Here is a 16,669-nt window from a genome sequence, read left to right on the forward strand (position 1 = left end):
CAGTTACACAGCAACATTAATAACAACCCCTGTACATGTCTCTGTGTACTTTACTTCACCTTCCCTGTATTTTATGTAAAGCTCTTCAAGACTTGTTTCGTCAGGAGTTTACCCCTTGACTTCTGGCAATTACACAAGATTTGATACAGAACTTCAGCTAAACGTGAGTGTGTGGTGTCCCCGGGGTCCATGGAGACCTGCCTACACAGGGATCAGTCCTGCAGATGTGGAAGCTCAGCTGAGAGAAGAGATTCCTGTCACATCACTGTGACTGCTCACGTTTAAATGCAGAGTGCAAGACAGAGCGGCTCACGTGTGAGAATGTTCCCATTAGCACCGACAAAGACTTTACAATCACTTTATTAAAAATATATCAGCTTGGATTTCGCCAAACTCATTTACAGAGAACACAGATCCCCCCTCAGAGAGAAATGACAGAACTTCACCTGATGGTTGGGATATTTCACCAGAGAGCGCTTCCCACACTTCAGTGTGAGATTTGGTGAGTGCCTGCTACAGGTATACACAGCTACTGCATCCCATGTCCATCAGCTCACCGTGGCCTAATCGCACTCACCACAACTTCTCTGCTAAGAAGGCACTAAGAAAAAAGGCTCTGCTTCTTGCCCAGTAAGACTCCATACCCTGGCTCGGTGCTCCCAAAAAGCCTGGCTGATATAAAAGGCTCTCTGCAACTGAGAGCCACCAAACCCCAGAAGACAAGAGTGTAGCCATGCTCCCCAAAAACCAAAGGCAGTGGTCTGTGATCAGCACATGAAGACTTAAGTACTTGTTGAGCAGTGAGCACTGTTCACACCTGGTGCCTGAGCACCAACCCTGCAAGCAGCCAAGAGGGAGCTTTGTTTCCAGCCTACCTCCATAAATAGGACAGATTGGCTACTGTCACTATCAATCTGTCCTTCCACAGCAACAGCAGCATAGATGGCCTATGATTACCCGTCCGGGCTGTCTTATTTAACAGTACTTTCTTCCTGCAAACAAGATCTCACTCCTCCAGTTTAACCAACGTGTTCTTCTGGTGTTCAGAGCTCATGTGGAAAGCCTGTAACAGCCCAGGATAAGAGCACACCTCTGCCTCCCAGCCACTGTGCATTCAGCTTCCATATGAGCAGCAGCCTGGGCAGAGCACAGCTGGTGGTGGACACAAGGACAGCTGTGCTGGACTCCAACAGCCAGCATGACTTTTCTTTCACATAAAGAAATAGTTACTAAAACCCCCCCTTTCCTTGAGAAATACTGTGGATAAGACCAACACTGACACCCCAGAGCTGGTGACAGGGAAAGCGTCTATAAATTAATGTCCTGTGCTACAGATTTCACCTCATGCCAGTCTTCCCTGATGGAGATGCCCTCCATCCTTAGGCACAGAGGGATTCACCAGCTGTGGCTGGCCTCAGTCTCTTCGTAAGCTCATCACAAACCATCCAGAGCACTCCTTGCATTTCCACTCCTCAGGGAACGTACTTCCTTCCTGCTGCCAGGCTGGAGCATTTCAATGATGCAGAGATGACAACACACCCAGGAGCTACTACGGCCATCTCTGCTCACAGTCACTTCTTGCTTGGCTTCACAGAATGAGTCTTCTTTTCCAAGAACTCGTCACCAAGTGCCCCCATCTTCTTAGCACAGTCCTGAGGCTCAGCACTATGACTAGGTAAAAGACTTAACCATGCTTACCATATGATCAACTCCACACGCAACATCCACCACCTCACCGGGTACAGTCACCTGCATCAAACACACAAGAGTGCATTATTTCTTCAGCTGGGACTTTGCACCTGGTATTTCCTGTATCTCCTTCTCCTCCTGCTTAACATGCCAGCTGGTTTCACAGGGACGTGTACCAAAAGTGCCACCTTGAAAACCCAGAGAAAGAAGACTCAGCACCAGACATGCTTGTGTGCTGAGCTGTAAAATATTCCTCTCTCCCTCCACACTCCACAGGAGGACATAAACCTTTGGAAGGACAGAACATGAGGACTCACTAGCAGATAGTGAGGAGACCATAACCTCAGCCCATCTGTTCCGCAGCAGAAACAGCATGACCAAACAGAGGGTAATCCAGACAGCAGGAACAGGATCCACCCAAGGATCTGCCTCTTCTCTCACCAGCGAGGACTGGAACAAGGCAAAAGCTCAACTCCAGCCTAAGGCAGCTTTTGCTATGATGCTAAGCAGATCCAGCTCACTCACTAGAATAGTTACAGCTCTTTCATGTAAAGCTGACTTCAAGCAGAGGCTAGAAAAAGAAGTTAGAGCTAAGGTAGAGATGGCTGGTTCTAGAGCAGGAGGTCACAGACAAATATCCTGGTAACTGCCCCTGCTTTGATACATTGCTGTAGTAGTGTCAAACAGGAGCTGGCTGTTCGAGGGAGCATAACCCTCAACGTCCATGCTTAGGGAAACCTGGATATGCCACACTTGGTGAAATCAGAAACTCCACTCAGCCACAGCAGTGTGGTTTTAGGCAAATGCTCCAGAGCTGTCTTTTTTATTCATTTTTAAAAGGAGAAGAAAGCATGCTAAAGATACAAATCCACTGCAAGTTCAGACATAGGGAAAGGACTCTAGGGTGGTCCCACTGATTGCCTCCCTCCTCTCCTATTTGGCCTTTATGGAGACTGAGAACATCTGTTAGGCTGAGTGCTGAACTCCAGAGCCAAAGACTCTTCTACACCCCCAGAGTCTGGCTCCCAGAGCCATCAGAGCAGGGAGTGGAACTGGAAGCATTGCGAAACAGCTATGAAAACAGTTCAGTGGTTAAGGATCTCCTACTATAGCTACACAGTCCATCCACTGACCCACCACCATAGCTGCCTGACATGGGAGAAGAGCAAGGGAAGGTCATAGGTCCACTCCTATGTGGACCTTCTGTCATTACAGTCTGACCACAATGACCAAAATGTTCACCTAATTTAGATGTGTAATGCAAGTCTTTTTGGTCACAGATGACCAATACTGGTGGGGAGGGAAGAGGCAGTAAGGGGTAGCAGGTAGAAGACTGGATGAGCAGGGAGCAAGAACTGTTCAGATGCGATGGCAGAGCACCAGATGTTGCCTTGGGATCTGAAATTGATACTGAAATAGCAGACTAAAAAATTCCTGAATACCTCCATCCCTAAGCAAAGTTACCCAACAAAACTACCCAGCAAATGATGTTTCTTGCCCTCAAGACAACAAAGACTAGCTAAAGAATATACTCTTGACCTTAATACTTCCATTCTTACCCTCCATGGGAAATAATGGTCTTCCATTCTTCCAGTTCCCAGGCATCCTCTTAGATTCTTGCCCCATACAAACAGTTCTCCTCTGTCTATACAGGATAAAGAAGAATCAAAAGAACAAAATAGGGCAGAGTCATTAAAAAGGAAGAATTCTCTTTGAGATTCTGACAAGTGTGGCTACAGTGCTTCTGAGAGTATAAAGGGCTATACATGCAGTATGAAAGCCATCGAGTTTAGTTCCAAGTACAATAAATGTACTTGTGCTTGGGGAAAATGATGCCTAATGAGCAGGACAAGCAGCAAGTTCTGGGCACAGCTCTTTGCTTCCCCCTCTTACAGCTCTTGCTTTGGAATTTTAGTTGAAGAAAGAGTGCAGCAGAAGAGATTCCAGGGAATCATTCCTGGTGGACTCAATCATTTGTGCTGGAAGTTAGACAACAACAGCTGACCCACATCAGCTCTCAGCACAGCAAACCAGGTAAGCAAGGCAGTGAAATGTGTCCCAGGCCATCACCTAGGGACTGGTTATTCTGCCCGATAGAAGTGACCTTCTAACGACAACTGGGGAAAAGAAAAGGAACTTGTGTTCAACACTGGGGGAGTTTTAAGCTCCTCAGCAATACATGCAGATCTCAGAAGTGTTCAGATCAGCCCCTAGCAGAGACAAACAAAACACGATCTAGAACGTAAGCACAGTTTAATCAGAAGGCAGTTTTTAAAGCTTCCTGAATACCAGGGGGAGACCAGTTACAAGCACTCTGTAACCAGACTTACAGAGCCATGCATATCACAGCCCCAGGAAGGACCAAGCACGCTGGCACCTGGCATGTTTCCTTAGTAAACTATTACTTTGGTCACCAAGCAATGGGTTTTCTGCACTGCTGCCCTCTGCTGACCATTCTTAGATAACTCTCAAATTCAAAACTTCCTTTAAAGGCTGCTATAAAGCACAGGGTGTACATATATCAGAGCATCATGCCCTCTGCGTGCTAAATGTGTAGGTCTTCCCACCTCAGATTGTTAACTCAGTTGTTCAGAGGAGCCAAGAAACCCTGAGTCTGATTTAGACTCCGTTTTAGTTTGTTCATTTATCACATGAATTCCTGGTCCTTCTGAAGCGCAGCTGACTTAGGATCTACAAGGAAATGAAAAAAACCTTCCCAGGTTTCCTGTTTTAGAGAAGCATTTTGTTTGCTTTAGAAGAATGACGCTTCCTTAATTGAAGCATATGCTAGTGCAGTACCTATGTCAGAAACCATGCTGACACCTGTAAATGTGCTGCCTGCCCCTCCTGTTGCAGTCCAGTGTGCTTTAAGTGGAAAGAAACTCCTTGTTTTCTCTTAACTGCGAGTAACACAGCAATGGGACTTCTCCATGACAGCAGAACTAGAAACTTACTTGTAAGTGCTGCAAAATGGCTGAGTCCACAGCGAACATGAGCAACACGGATGTCCGGATTGAAGTCTGACCAGCCAAAAAGGCTGGGTGGGATCATCTCTGGCACCGCTGTCTCTATTAGGTTTGGTCCTTTCCCAAGAATTCCGTATCCCCAGACAAAAACATTTCCTTCTTCTGTATTACAATGAGAACACACTCTGTAAGAAAGTCTGCGCTTGTGAAATTCGTGCCATGACCAAGAGTTAATCAGATCCAAAAGGATATTTTCCTTTCTCCCAGAGCAGTCTAACACCTTTTGAGTATTTCAAACTTCCAAACAATGCATTCCCATCCAAATGCCTTCAGTTTTTCCTAAGCTGTGCAAGCAGATCAAGCTTCACAGGCAAAACTTTCATTGGGAAATAATGCCAACACAGTGTGGGCTGGATAAAAATACTTCAGCTTACTGACTGATGAGATAGATGTTGAGTGTTTTATTATCACCGCTGTTTCCGCTGAGGCATGGCCAAACCAGCACTAGGCCAGTTGCTCTGCCTGGCATTCTGCCTTACACCGAGTGCCTGGGAAAGGCAGCAGTTGGACAGCATGAGACAGAGTAGGTTGCTAAGTCTGTTCCCTTCAAGCTAGAAGTTCAAATATCTTTGTCGTCGCAACCACATCATATATATGAACATCTTCCTCAGATGATCCTTCATGAAAGTAATACAATCCTCTCCCTCATTCCTTTACTTTCAAGCTGTACTTCCCTGGCCACCAGCAATCCAAAGCAGCACTCATTAAGAAGCCTGCTGCAGAGCTTCACTGTTCTCAGAACTCTCCGCTTGCCAGCCGAGTTTATCAAGATTTATTTACATGTCAGATTTATAGAATTTGGAGGGCTCTTCTTCTCTCAAGTGCTGCTGACCTTCCTCCCTGTATCCATCTTTATTATAGACACACATGGACCGTGTGATCAGCAAACGAGATCAGAGCCACAAGCAGCAACCATGCTCTTGTTCTAGTTTGCTCAAGTGCTCACACAGCACATACTAGAAGCAACACTCTGTGGCTACTGAAAGTAACTCCCCGTGTACATTCTTAAATCACAGATTTCGCAGTCTCCCACCTTTCCTCATAAAAGACAGTATTCTTCTGTTTCCAGTAAAAAAAAAAATGCATGCTCCATGATGCTACAATCCACTTACAACATGGGCTTGCACTAAAGAGGATGAATGTAAAAGCAAACTCACCCGTCAGCACGACATTGCCAGTCCCTCCACATGCAGCCTCCTTTATCTTCCCAATCTTGAATGGCAAATGTCTGGGAACATTCACCTGTGTGAGGTTGCAAAAGACTTGTTACAGACAACGTAAATTGCCAACTAGATACACATTTTAAACTTGTTCTCTAGTTCTGATTAGGGGTTACACTCACTGAATTGCTGATACAGACCTCTCCTCTATTGCCTGAATTACGGAATGAATGCAAGTCCCACGATTAAAAAAACCTACATGAAATGCATTAAGGCTGAGAGTGAGGACTAAGTGAAAGAAGTTACCCACTAGAAAGCTTATATGCATGGCAACAAATCTGGGAATGCTTAACATCTGCTTATATCTCTGGCTCTCTGAGGCAGACCTAATAGGAAAGTCAGTAAATGAGCACATTTGTAAGTTTTCACAAAATTGGTCCATGGCATTTTTGAACAGATTAGAAAAATCACTTGAAGAAAATCACTCTTATTTGGTACAGTTCAGCACAAAAGAAACATACACAGCTTGACACATGTGATCAGTGACCTTGGATTTCCCAGATAACATCCAGCTCTGCGATTTCACAATCTGGCCTTTATCTACATTGTCCCTAAAATTCCTGCTTTGACAAACATGCCATTCATCCATTTCAGACCCTCTTGACCTCCACTGAGCACCCAGCCAGGAAACTACTACACTACTTAACCTGGTCACTGTCTTCAGGCCTTACAGCTCTCATTAGGTAGCATTACAAGGACAGGCATGGGAAAGAGAGGTACTTATTTTACCGATTCAACTGTCCATTCTTAGTCTTCTGCTAAGAATAGTTTGAGTATCAATTAATTCCTTGACTCCATTTCCTACTCTCACTGTAGGAGGAAACCATCTGCCTAATTACCTCGGTACTACAACGCTTAGTGTCAAGTCAGCACTGTATCTTTGCCCCACATGAGTTTGCTCTAAAAAACTAAGCTGTGAGACACTGGGATTTGTTGAGGACTCAGCTATAAACCTACTAAGGTTGTTCATGAAAAATCACCAATATATAAATTGATTGCAAGGGACTTCCAAAGGTCATATGGACCAGCACCGTGCTCAAAGCAGGACCACTCCAAAGTCTACATTAGCCAGCCAAAAGCCTAAATCCTGTCCTGAAACCAATACAGGCACTCGAGCTGGATCTAAATCCGGTGCAGAATCCATGGGATGGGGAAAGAACACGGGGTGCACTCTTCCTTTGTAACAGACAAACTGAGGTGAGGTGACACAAACTTTTGCACATCAATAGCTGGGCAATGTACTGCCCTAAAGCTGTACAAACATTTCAGACAGACTGGTTTTGTGACCATAGGTAAAACCAGACTGCTAGTGGTGTGAGTTTATATTGATTTATGCTGCTGCCTAAGGAAGCCAGAGCAGGGAGAGGTGTGTAATCTTTGAATCTGCACACAGCAGTTGAACTGAAACATGTAAAACCATGCCCTCAGGCCAACTGACCTGCGTGGTTTCTGTGACAGATGCCAGCTGCAGGTATTCTGAATTTCCCCAACCAAAGACATCTCCTTCATCTGAAACAGCCAGGCAACAGTCCCCGTAGGAAGAGACCTGGATAATGTTTACTCCAGCAATGTCACCACGTAGCTTAGTAGGAACATTGGTGATGTTGTAGTGCCCAAGACCTGAAAGAAAAAAAGAAAAAAAATGGTAGAGAGATTATGAAGCATTTTCTCCTAGACATACTTTTAACACCTACATAGGACCATTTCGTCATGTGAGAACCCAATCACCCCTCCTCCAAAAGAAATCTGCCTGTCCATCTCTTTTAACTACCAGTTTGAAAGTACAAGCAGCCACAAACACCAGTTCTACTAGCCTCTCTAGAGTACAAAACGACTTCATACAATCACACCTGGAAAACAGCGTCCTCCCTCATCTGCATGGACCAAAGTGTTTGAGAGAGCAGCAATCAAGCCAGGCAGACATCACAACAGAGGTGAAGATTCACAAACTGGCTGTATCCTGCCTTCTGCAAGGAAAGCCATGAGTAACAGCACACTGCAATCAGTTTAGACAACAGCAGGTGAAGTGGCAAAAGAGGCTGGGAAGGAAACGCACTACGTGGCAAAGGACTGCTTGGTAAGGAGGACAGAAAGGGCTGACAGAGGACAGAAACAAGAATGGCCTACAACATGTCTACACAAGACAAACATGGGAAGCACCCAGATTCAGGAGCAGCAGAAGGAATGGTAGGAAGGACTGTGAGGAAGTTCTTTGACAGCAGAAGCCGCCAGAAAAAGGGCCTGGCCAAAGATCCCATGCTATGACAACAGCAGCTGCCAAAACCTCCTGTCAGTTCAAAAGAAGCAAGAAAGAAAACAGACCCTGAAATAAGAATTGGGAAGGCAAAGCCTGCCCAGAACAAAGGAGCTAACCTTCCCATACCCCTTCCACATCCCCTCACAAGCTTTAAACAGCAGGCACATTCTCCTCATGAGAGGAGAAATCCAAGACTGCATGCTTGGATTGCCAGCGTGGCATCCTAAAGCTCTTCTAAAAATGAACTGGTTTGTCTCAGTTTGGTTACACAAGAGTATTCATACCATCTGCACACAGCTGGAAACATCCCAGCCCATGCATGACAAATATGCATCAGAAGCTCTGAATTAGGGACAGCTTGTTATGTTCATCAATTCACTGAAATACAAGCTGAACTGAGATCCTACCTGTTTGTCCATCAGCTCCCCATCCACATGCATAGACTGTACCTTTCTTGGTTCTAAACAGGCTGTGGTCCTGCCCACATACGACCTGCACACAAAGTCAGAGCTGGTCAGTGAAGTTCATGTGTTGAGAATGGATTTAATGAAGCATTACTGGCAAACCAACTGAGCAATGAACCTCTACAGTGCCCATCATCTCAGATTTTCCACCTCCCTCTCCCCATCAAACAGCTCTACAGACAGGGAAGGCATGATAAAGAATTTTCCTTGTGGACAATATTGCTGCAGTTGATTTGTTCTGAGATCCAAAGCAAAGCCGGGTTAACAGAAAGTTCAATTCAGCAGTACAACACAAAAAAACAACAAAGAGTAAGCAAGAGATGTCCCTTCCCAGAGTGCTACCACATGGCTCCAATGCCAGCTACAAACTGCTATTGATTCCTTGCCATGTAAGCGCTCTAGAAACACATCTGTTCTCAAACTGACATTTATGTTTGTCCTGGGTTTAGCAGTAGCAGTCATTTTTTCTACTGGTGCAGTGCTGTGTTTTGACTTTCAACCTGGGAATAATACTGATAAAGCTGATGTTTTCAGTTGTGGGTCAGAATGTTTACCCTGACCAAGGACTTTGTGAGTCTCATGCTCTGCCAGGGAGGAGGAGAAGCTGGGAGGAAGCAGGGACAGGACATCTGACCCAAACTAGCCAAAGAGGTATTCCATACCACAGCACGTCATGCCCAGGATGTAGAACGGAGAGTTCCCGGAAGGGCTGGATCATGGCAGGGTGGGGGTGAGGTACCGGTTGGTGAGCAGTTGTATTCTCTTCCTTGTTATTTCCTTTATCATTATTACTACTGGTGGTAGCAGCAGTGATTTGTGTTATACTTTAGTTATTAAACTGTTCTTATCTCAACCCGTGGGAGCTGCATTCTTTTGATTCTCCTCCCTGTCCCTCCAGAAGCGGAGGGAAGAAAGGTGGGGGGGGGGAAGTGGACTTCGTGGTTCTGATTTACGGCCTGGGCTTAAACCACGACAATGTTGACCTAGCAACCATGCCTGCCACAGGCTTAGCATGAACTAAAACCAAGACCTTCAAAAGCAGACCTTAAAAATCAGCCAAAGATTAAAGATATTTAATCCACAAGAGCGGAGGCATCAGAACAACCTCCCTGCCACATAGGTGTTACCTAGGAGTTGAGCAAATGCAGCAAATGCGGCCCCAGACCTTTTCAGCTGAGCCAGTCAGCCCCCAGCATGCAGTGGTGTCTGGGGCTTTTCCTCCCCAGGTACAGGAGTCTGCCCTTCCCCTTGCTGAACTTCACCATCAGCCCATTTCTCCAGCCTCTGAACAGCAGCACCACCCTCTGGTCTATCAGCCACTCCTCCCTGTTTTATGTCATTTACAAACTTGCTGTGGGTACACCCTGCTCCATCATCCAGATCATCAGTGAAAATGTTAAACAGAATTGGACCCAGCACTGACCCCTGGGATACAGCTCTAGTCACTGGCATTCAGCTAGTCCCTATGCCAATGATCAGCACCCTCTGAGCATGGCTGTTCAGCCAGTTTTCAATTCACCTTCAGAATTCAGATGATTCTCTTACCTGGACAACTCTGCTGTCAAAGTCCTTCAGCTGATGAATTACATGGCTTTCACTGGACACCATCAAACAACCACCAAGAAGAGAAAAGGCAACACAGAGGATTTCAGAGGACTGCAACCAAAAACCATGAAGGTAGGCCTGCCTTTAATGACAGCCCCTTTGCTATTACACAAACAGATTCTTTCACATGTTCTCTTCTATATTCAAAGAGCACAGCTCCACTATAAAACTACTGCACAAAGAAGGAAAGTAATTTTGTGTTCTCCTATTTCAGAAGTTAAGAACTGTCACTTTATAAATATAAACTCTCATGGGAACTAGGGGTGGGAGCAATCCTCAAATTCCCTAGTCTAGAATGAGCACAGACACTTGATAATACTGCAGCACCTATATAAATACTACACCTCACTAGAGACTAACCAGATATCCCAGAGCACAGTGTAGTGTTAACATCCATGTCATTCTTTCACAAAACCAGGAATTCTGCTCTGTTTTGAACAATCTAATGACTAGCTTCCAGTATCAACGTAAAAAAAAGCTAGCAAAATCACAGCTGTTTCCTTTAACTCCAACGGAAAAGTCTTGCGGATCAGAGAGAGAGCAATAAGCAAGATCTCTTCTAGGCTGTGCCAAGGAATCAGTGACTTTCAACACATTCCCACTATCCACTTCCATCAATACTGTATCTGAGAGAGCATTTTGAGAATATGCTTTGGTGTGTAAAGGCAAAGCACTGCAGATTTAAGTGTAGTTACAGCAAAGAGATTAAACAAAAGGATGTCTCTCTCATCATTAACTGGCATTTCAAACACCTTCAGAAATTGCAGGAGAGGCTAAAGGGAGAAAGACTGACTACTAACACCAATTACCATGAGCAATTTATGAAGGTTGAGTTTTCTCACTATGCCCTGTGAAATCTGTCACATGCTGACATCTTTCTGTCTCTTGTGAATGTGGTCAGAAGGGTGCTAGAGCCCAGCCTGGATTTAAAGCCAGGCCGTTTATATGATGCCTGCAGCATAAAAGCCTATTCTTGGTCTACTTAAACAGGATCCTTACACTACCAGACTTTTCCCACCTCCAGGCTTTTCTGTAGGGTTGTTTTCATGCAAATACGTTTTTAACATTAAGGTAGTTCAGGATCTTTGGAGTCTCACCTGTACATTTCATCTTCAACAACCTTCCGGCCACACTGTCCATAAGAATTATTCCCCATGGTGAAAACTGAAAAACAACGATAAAATGCACTGGTTTTATTACTGTCCCCCTGAAAGCCTCTTTTCAGGTACACAAAATACTTTCATGCGGTCCTCAGTATGAACGGTAGAATACAGTGCTGTAAAAATTGGCATTAGCTTTCTTCAAACCCAGTCCACTTAAATTCAAGTGACCAAATCCATTTTTGTCAACAATATCCCAACAATATTACTGCAGGCACCTGGAGCCCATTGGCTGTTTTTAGTAACATCCTGTAGTTGCCAAGGAGACTCAGAAATAGATCAGCGCTCCCACAGGAGCTTTAAATCAACCCACAAACCAGCTCACCCACTGATAAGCAGCACTGGATCACTAGGCACAGCAATGAAGCCACCTCACCAGAGAATTCCCAGAGATGTGGAAAGCCAATTCTCAAACAGGATCTTCTGTGTAAAGGCCTGTTAATGAATTGCTTTTGTAAGTGTGGCACTCTGGGGCTTCCAGGCTAAAACAGCACAGGAGTACTGGCACAGCCATCCAAAACTGCATTCAAAACCATGTTTGTCTTGTTCAGCCAGACAGGCTACACTTCAACAAGGCCCAAGGCTAGATAGACAATCAATACTTTGCAACACTTGTAGTGAAAAAGCTTCCAACACATTTATAGCTTGAGCCAAGCAGAGCTCAATGCAGTTATCAGCTCAGGGCTCTCCCTCCCAACAGCAATCCCACAAAGGCCAATAGCAACCTGCATCTCATTTACAGTGCAAACAGCCCATCTGGGGCCCAGTTCTGGGAGACACAATCTTTCTCAGAGCTTTTCATAAAAGCACAGCGCTGGTGACAATGGATGCCTGACAAGCAATGCTATACCTCCTTCACTATCCGTCAGGATCAGGGAATGGGCTCTCCCACAGGACACCTGCAAGACTCGAGTCTGCTGCGGCTTCTCCAGTGGTAATGGAATCGGAGAGGGTTCCAAGATGTATTCATAGCCCTTAGCTTAAGGAAGAGAGAGAAATTTTAAAAGTCAGTGGCTTCCACAAAGCAAATTCATCATTTGTTTGCCCATCCTGTTGTACATACACACACTCGCTTCTATTTTGCTTCAAAAGCAGATATATTCTAGAAAGCCAAGACACTAACCAAAGTAAAAGGCTGACTGGGATTCTTCACTGGGGGGGAGAAGTTAAAAGCCATAGGGATGGCTGAAGCCAATAACCACTGGTTGAAGTCAAAAATCCACATCTAGAGGCTAGATGTCATTAAGGTTTCAGGTGGCCAGAACTCAGAAACTGAGGCTTTCAGCCATATGTTTACCCATTCTGGCAAATAAGGGTGGATCATGGCTTAACACCATGCACAAACTTAAGCACTCTGGGCAACCAGGGATACTGCAGTTAAGGTACAACAGCAGCAATCGCTAGAAGACAGCACAAAAGGTGAACAAAAAATATCTTAGGGCTTCATATTTAAAGAACTGTGGATTAAATGCCTTTTCAGAAAAAAGGAAAGCAGGAAACATTAGCTAGCCTGGCTCCCCAGGGGATAAAAGATCCAGCGTTTAGGAAAGAAAGTGACAGGCTGTACTAGAAAGAAGATTTAGTAACGTGAAGAGTATGTAATCAGCTATGGTCAACTGGGAAACAAAATAAAGGAAAAAAGGAAGAACAGCAAAACATTAACCAGTACCAGGGAAAAGGTTAAGGGGAGGTAAAAAGCTTTGATATCAAAGCTACTGTAACAACCGAAACAAAATCCTGGAGGACCCAAAGCAGTATTCTGCTCACATGCAGCAGTGCTTTAACTAGTTCTCACTGCCTTCACTTAGAAAATACCCAGAAAATCTAGGTATCCTTTTACAAGAAGACACTACTTGATGTGACAGGCACCATAACTGGCTGTTTGCAAATGGTGGGAGCTTGCCATGCAATATAGCAGGAACTGAAACGCGACATTTGTGTCTGTCTAGAGATGTGGAAGTTACAAAGCAAAAAGCCTTTTCCTCTCTCACTGTTCCTTCCAGCAGAGCGACACAAGCTGCTGGGATCTGTGGTAATCATCACTGAAATCAGAGGAATTCTGCAGAAAAGAGGCAATGAAGTGACTAAGGAAGAGAAGGGCAAGAGTAAAATATGAATAGTTTAGCTTAGAAACAGCTGAAGTTAGAGCACGAAATAAAACAACTCAGAAGGTTGCAGACTCCCCTGGAAACAAAGAATCTACAGGGACACCGTGTTGGGACTAGCAGGTACCAAAGCAGGCTTGTTCAACTGAGTAATAAACTCAGTTTTACAACAGAAAGCTCATCTCTGGGAAGCTAAGTAGCAATCCCACTGATCTGCATTGCACTGTCAGCAGATCCTACCACACACTGAACACTCTCTGCCTCAGAAGTGCTTGAACTGCAAAATTATTTAACCCATTTCTGGATTCTATGACAAAAATAATCAGCGGGTCAGATGAAAAACAAGTCAATTACAAGATACTCCTGAGACATCAGCACACACAGAACTAAGAGACAGCCATTCTATTGGATAAGTTTGTGGTTTTCATATCTGTCTTAGGTGGAAGGTGGCCATGTTCTGCACTGAAATGATCATCTGAAATGCATTTGAGAGTCTGGTATGAGACAGAATGACTGAGTAACATGTTTCTCTTTCAAAATGGAATTCAGTATTCAAATAAAAAACCTCCACAGGCTCACAAAAAATTCCACTGATCTCTGTGGGAAAGCAGATTAGTTTATAGGTACAAAAGCATCCTGCCAAAACTGTTTTATTAACTAGTCCACTACGGTGTTTACTAACAAATTAGAAAGATTCAAAGCAACACCTTAACCACAGAATAAACTGTGATATTTTAGTTACATCCAGGCAAGAATGTAAGCACGGTGCACAGAACAGATGCACACTGTGACCAAGTACAAGGCATACAAAAACACAGCTACGTTCCCAAAAATACCCTCTTAAAAACAACCAAACAAAAAAGCACAGCCCTGCACTCTGCATCAAAGCCCCCTGGACATTTTTCATGCCTTCTAGTGTGAAGTTTCTCACGTCATATGTATCCTGTAGTGCTGCCCTCCAAGTCTATAAAACACTTCAATCCTTACTTCGGTCTCTTCTGCTCCTCTGGAATCCAAGCTGGGAATCCTTGTTCAGCCCCATTCCCCACACCTTGGTGATGTCCGTGGTACGAGAGGAGAGCAGAGTGAATCCATAACCGCAGGCAGCAGAGGATATCTTCGAGGACAAACACAAAACACACCATTCAGTTACAAACAGTAGTTTCACCCTACACTACTGGGTCATCAGCATTCAGCCTTCCTTAAGCTGCAGCCAAACATGGCCCAGACTCACAGTACCCATGGTCTTTACAAAACTGACTGGGAACACTCTTCAGTGATACGCAAAATAGTGTAAACTCAAGGCCAACATTACTGCCTTAGAGTTTTATTTTCATGTGCATACATACACAGAATCATTAGGGTTGCAAGGAGCCTCTGGAGATCTGCTGGTCCAATCCCCCTGCTAAAGCAGGGCCAACTAGAGCAGGTTACACAGTTTTGCATTATTTAGGACCCATTCAAACACAACAGGAAGCGCTACTCGCTGACGAGCAGCAGCAGATAAAACAAACCACAGGAAATGATGAATATTCCCATTTTATTCCTTTTGCCAAAGAAAAGCCCAGTATAAAAGCTCTGACCCTCCTGAACTGGACAACAGTGTAGCAACTGAAACGTGCAGGCAAAATAACAACGTGATTTGCAACACAAGTTCCAATTTCATGGAGGTGAGAGTAGTACATGAAAGCCATTGCAAATGAAACCCCCTTCCTCTGACAAACATTGTTCACATTCTTGCTCTTTCATACCTTCGACCAAAGAATACTTATTTCCTTTCCAATCTGTATGCTACTGCAGTTATACCAACAACCACCCTGATCAGTGCCCCTGTATCCATAAAATAAATGGATCACGGCAAGGTCTGTACATCAGGGTCCTGAACGCCCTTCCCTGCTGACAGACCCAGCCTGCCCACACGGGCTGGCACGGCCGGAGGGCCCGGCCCCGCGCACACCTTCTCCTCCGTCTCCAGCCGGTAGGGAGTGGCCTGGATCCGCCGCGGCTTCTTCCAACCCGCGTCCGGCTTCACGAAGCTGGGGATGCCCAGGGCGCCCGAATAGCAGAAGCCCCACACGAACACGCGGTCTTTCCGCTTGGCCGCCTTCCCCGCGTACTGGAACACCGGGACGTCCTCCTCGGCCTCCCGCAGCTGGCGGGTGCTCTGCGGGGCCGCCGGCTTGGCCAGGCCCCTGCAAGGGGCGGACGGCAACCACCCACCCCTCAGCGTGCCCCTCAGCGCGCCCCACATCGCGCCCCTCAGACCGCCATTGCCGCCACCATCTTGTCGACCCCTCACCTGCGACCCTCCCTGCGCCTGCGCTCGCTCGCTGCCCCCTGTGCGCATGCGCCCTGCCGCAGTGACGCGCCGCTTTCTTAAAGGGGCTACGCCGCTCGGAGTGCCCGACACAGACCCACATCTGGATCTAGGTCTAATCCCAGACCCAAACCTAGACCCAGACCCGATTCCAAACCTACACCTGGTGCCAAAATAATAGGGTTAAAAGTGACAAGGTGAGCAATCACGGGGTCTGTGTTGAAACCATGAACTGTGTCTAACCGTGAAGAACATCCTGGCCAGCCCCAGGATAACACAGGCTGTCTCCTGCGTTGCTGATTAGATAGATACATGTGCGTGAATTAGAACGAAAGTTCAGATAGGAGCGAATCCTTGACTAACGCTGCGTAATTCTAACATCAAAATACACACCCCTTTGTGACTAATGAGCTGGCTAATTAGAGGGCCTCCCTAATTGTTTTAAATACGAAGCTAAATGTATAAACACGAAAATATGTAATCATGGGTGGTAAAGGAAACTGTTGCTTGCCAATCAGTTCCACCTTGCTGGTATCAATGTCAGACGAGTTGAAACAAGGGTGTTCTGGCTGTGGTAGAGGCTGAGCACCTGAATTTGCAGAATTGAAATAAAACCAAGTACCTTGACTCTTTGTCTTGATTTGCTTACTGCAGATCAGGTGGAGAATCCTCACTTTAGGGACAACACACCCAGACCCAAATCCAAACCCAGACCCAAACCTAGTCTCATACCCAGAACTAGACCCAATCCTAGCCCTAGACCCTAACCTGGACCTAGGCGCAGTTCCAGACCCAGACTCAGACATAATTTTAAACCAAGACCAAA

At 45.5% G+C, this 16,669-nt stretch overlaps 1 protein-coding gene across 1 annotated transcript; it reads right to left on the bottom strand.

Moving 5' to 3' along the window:
- Window positions 1-342: 342 nt before the first annotated feature.
- Window positions 343-15,820, bottom strand: RCC1L (RCC1 like). The gene is made up of 11 exons (XM_080630349.1): window positions 15,484-15,820; window positions 14,514-14,643; window positions 12,272-12,400; window positions 11,359-11,425; window positions 10,202-10,253; window positions 8,600-8,684; window positions 7,374-7,555; window positions 5,873-5,957; window positions 4,644-4,817; window positions 3,249-3,334; window positions 343-1,749 (listed from the first exon to the last, which is right to left on the bottom strand). The coding sequence occupies exons 1-11, from the start codon at window positions 15,775-15,777 to the stop codon at window positions 1,672-1,674; spliced, it is 1,362 nt and encodes a 453-aa protein (XP_080486475.1). The 5' UTR covers window positions 15,778-15,820; the 3' UTR covers window positions 343-1,671.
- Between the last annotated feature and the right edge of the window lie 849 nt (window positions 15,821-16,669).

This window comes from Psittacula echo (assembly GCF_963264785.1).
Source record: "Psittacula echo genome assembly, chromosome: 15".
Taxonomy (NCBI): Eukaryota; Metazoa; Chordata; class Aves; order Psittaciformes; family Psittacidae; genus Psittacula; species Psittacula echo.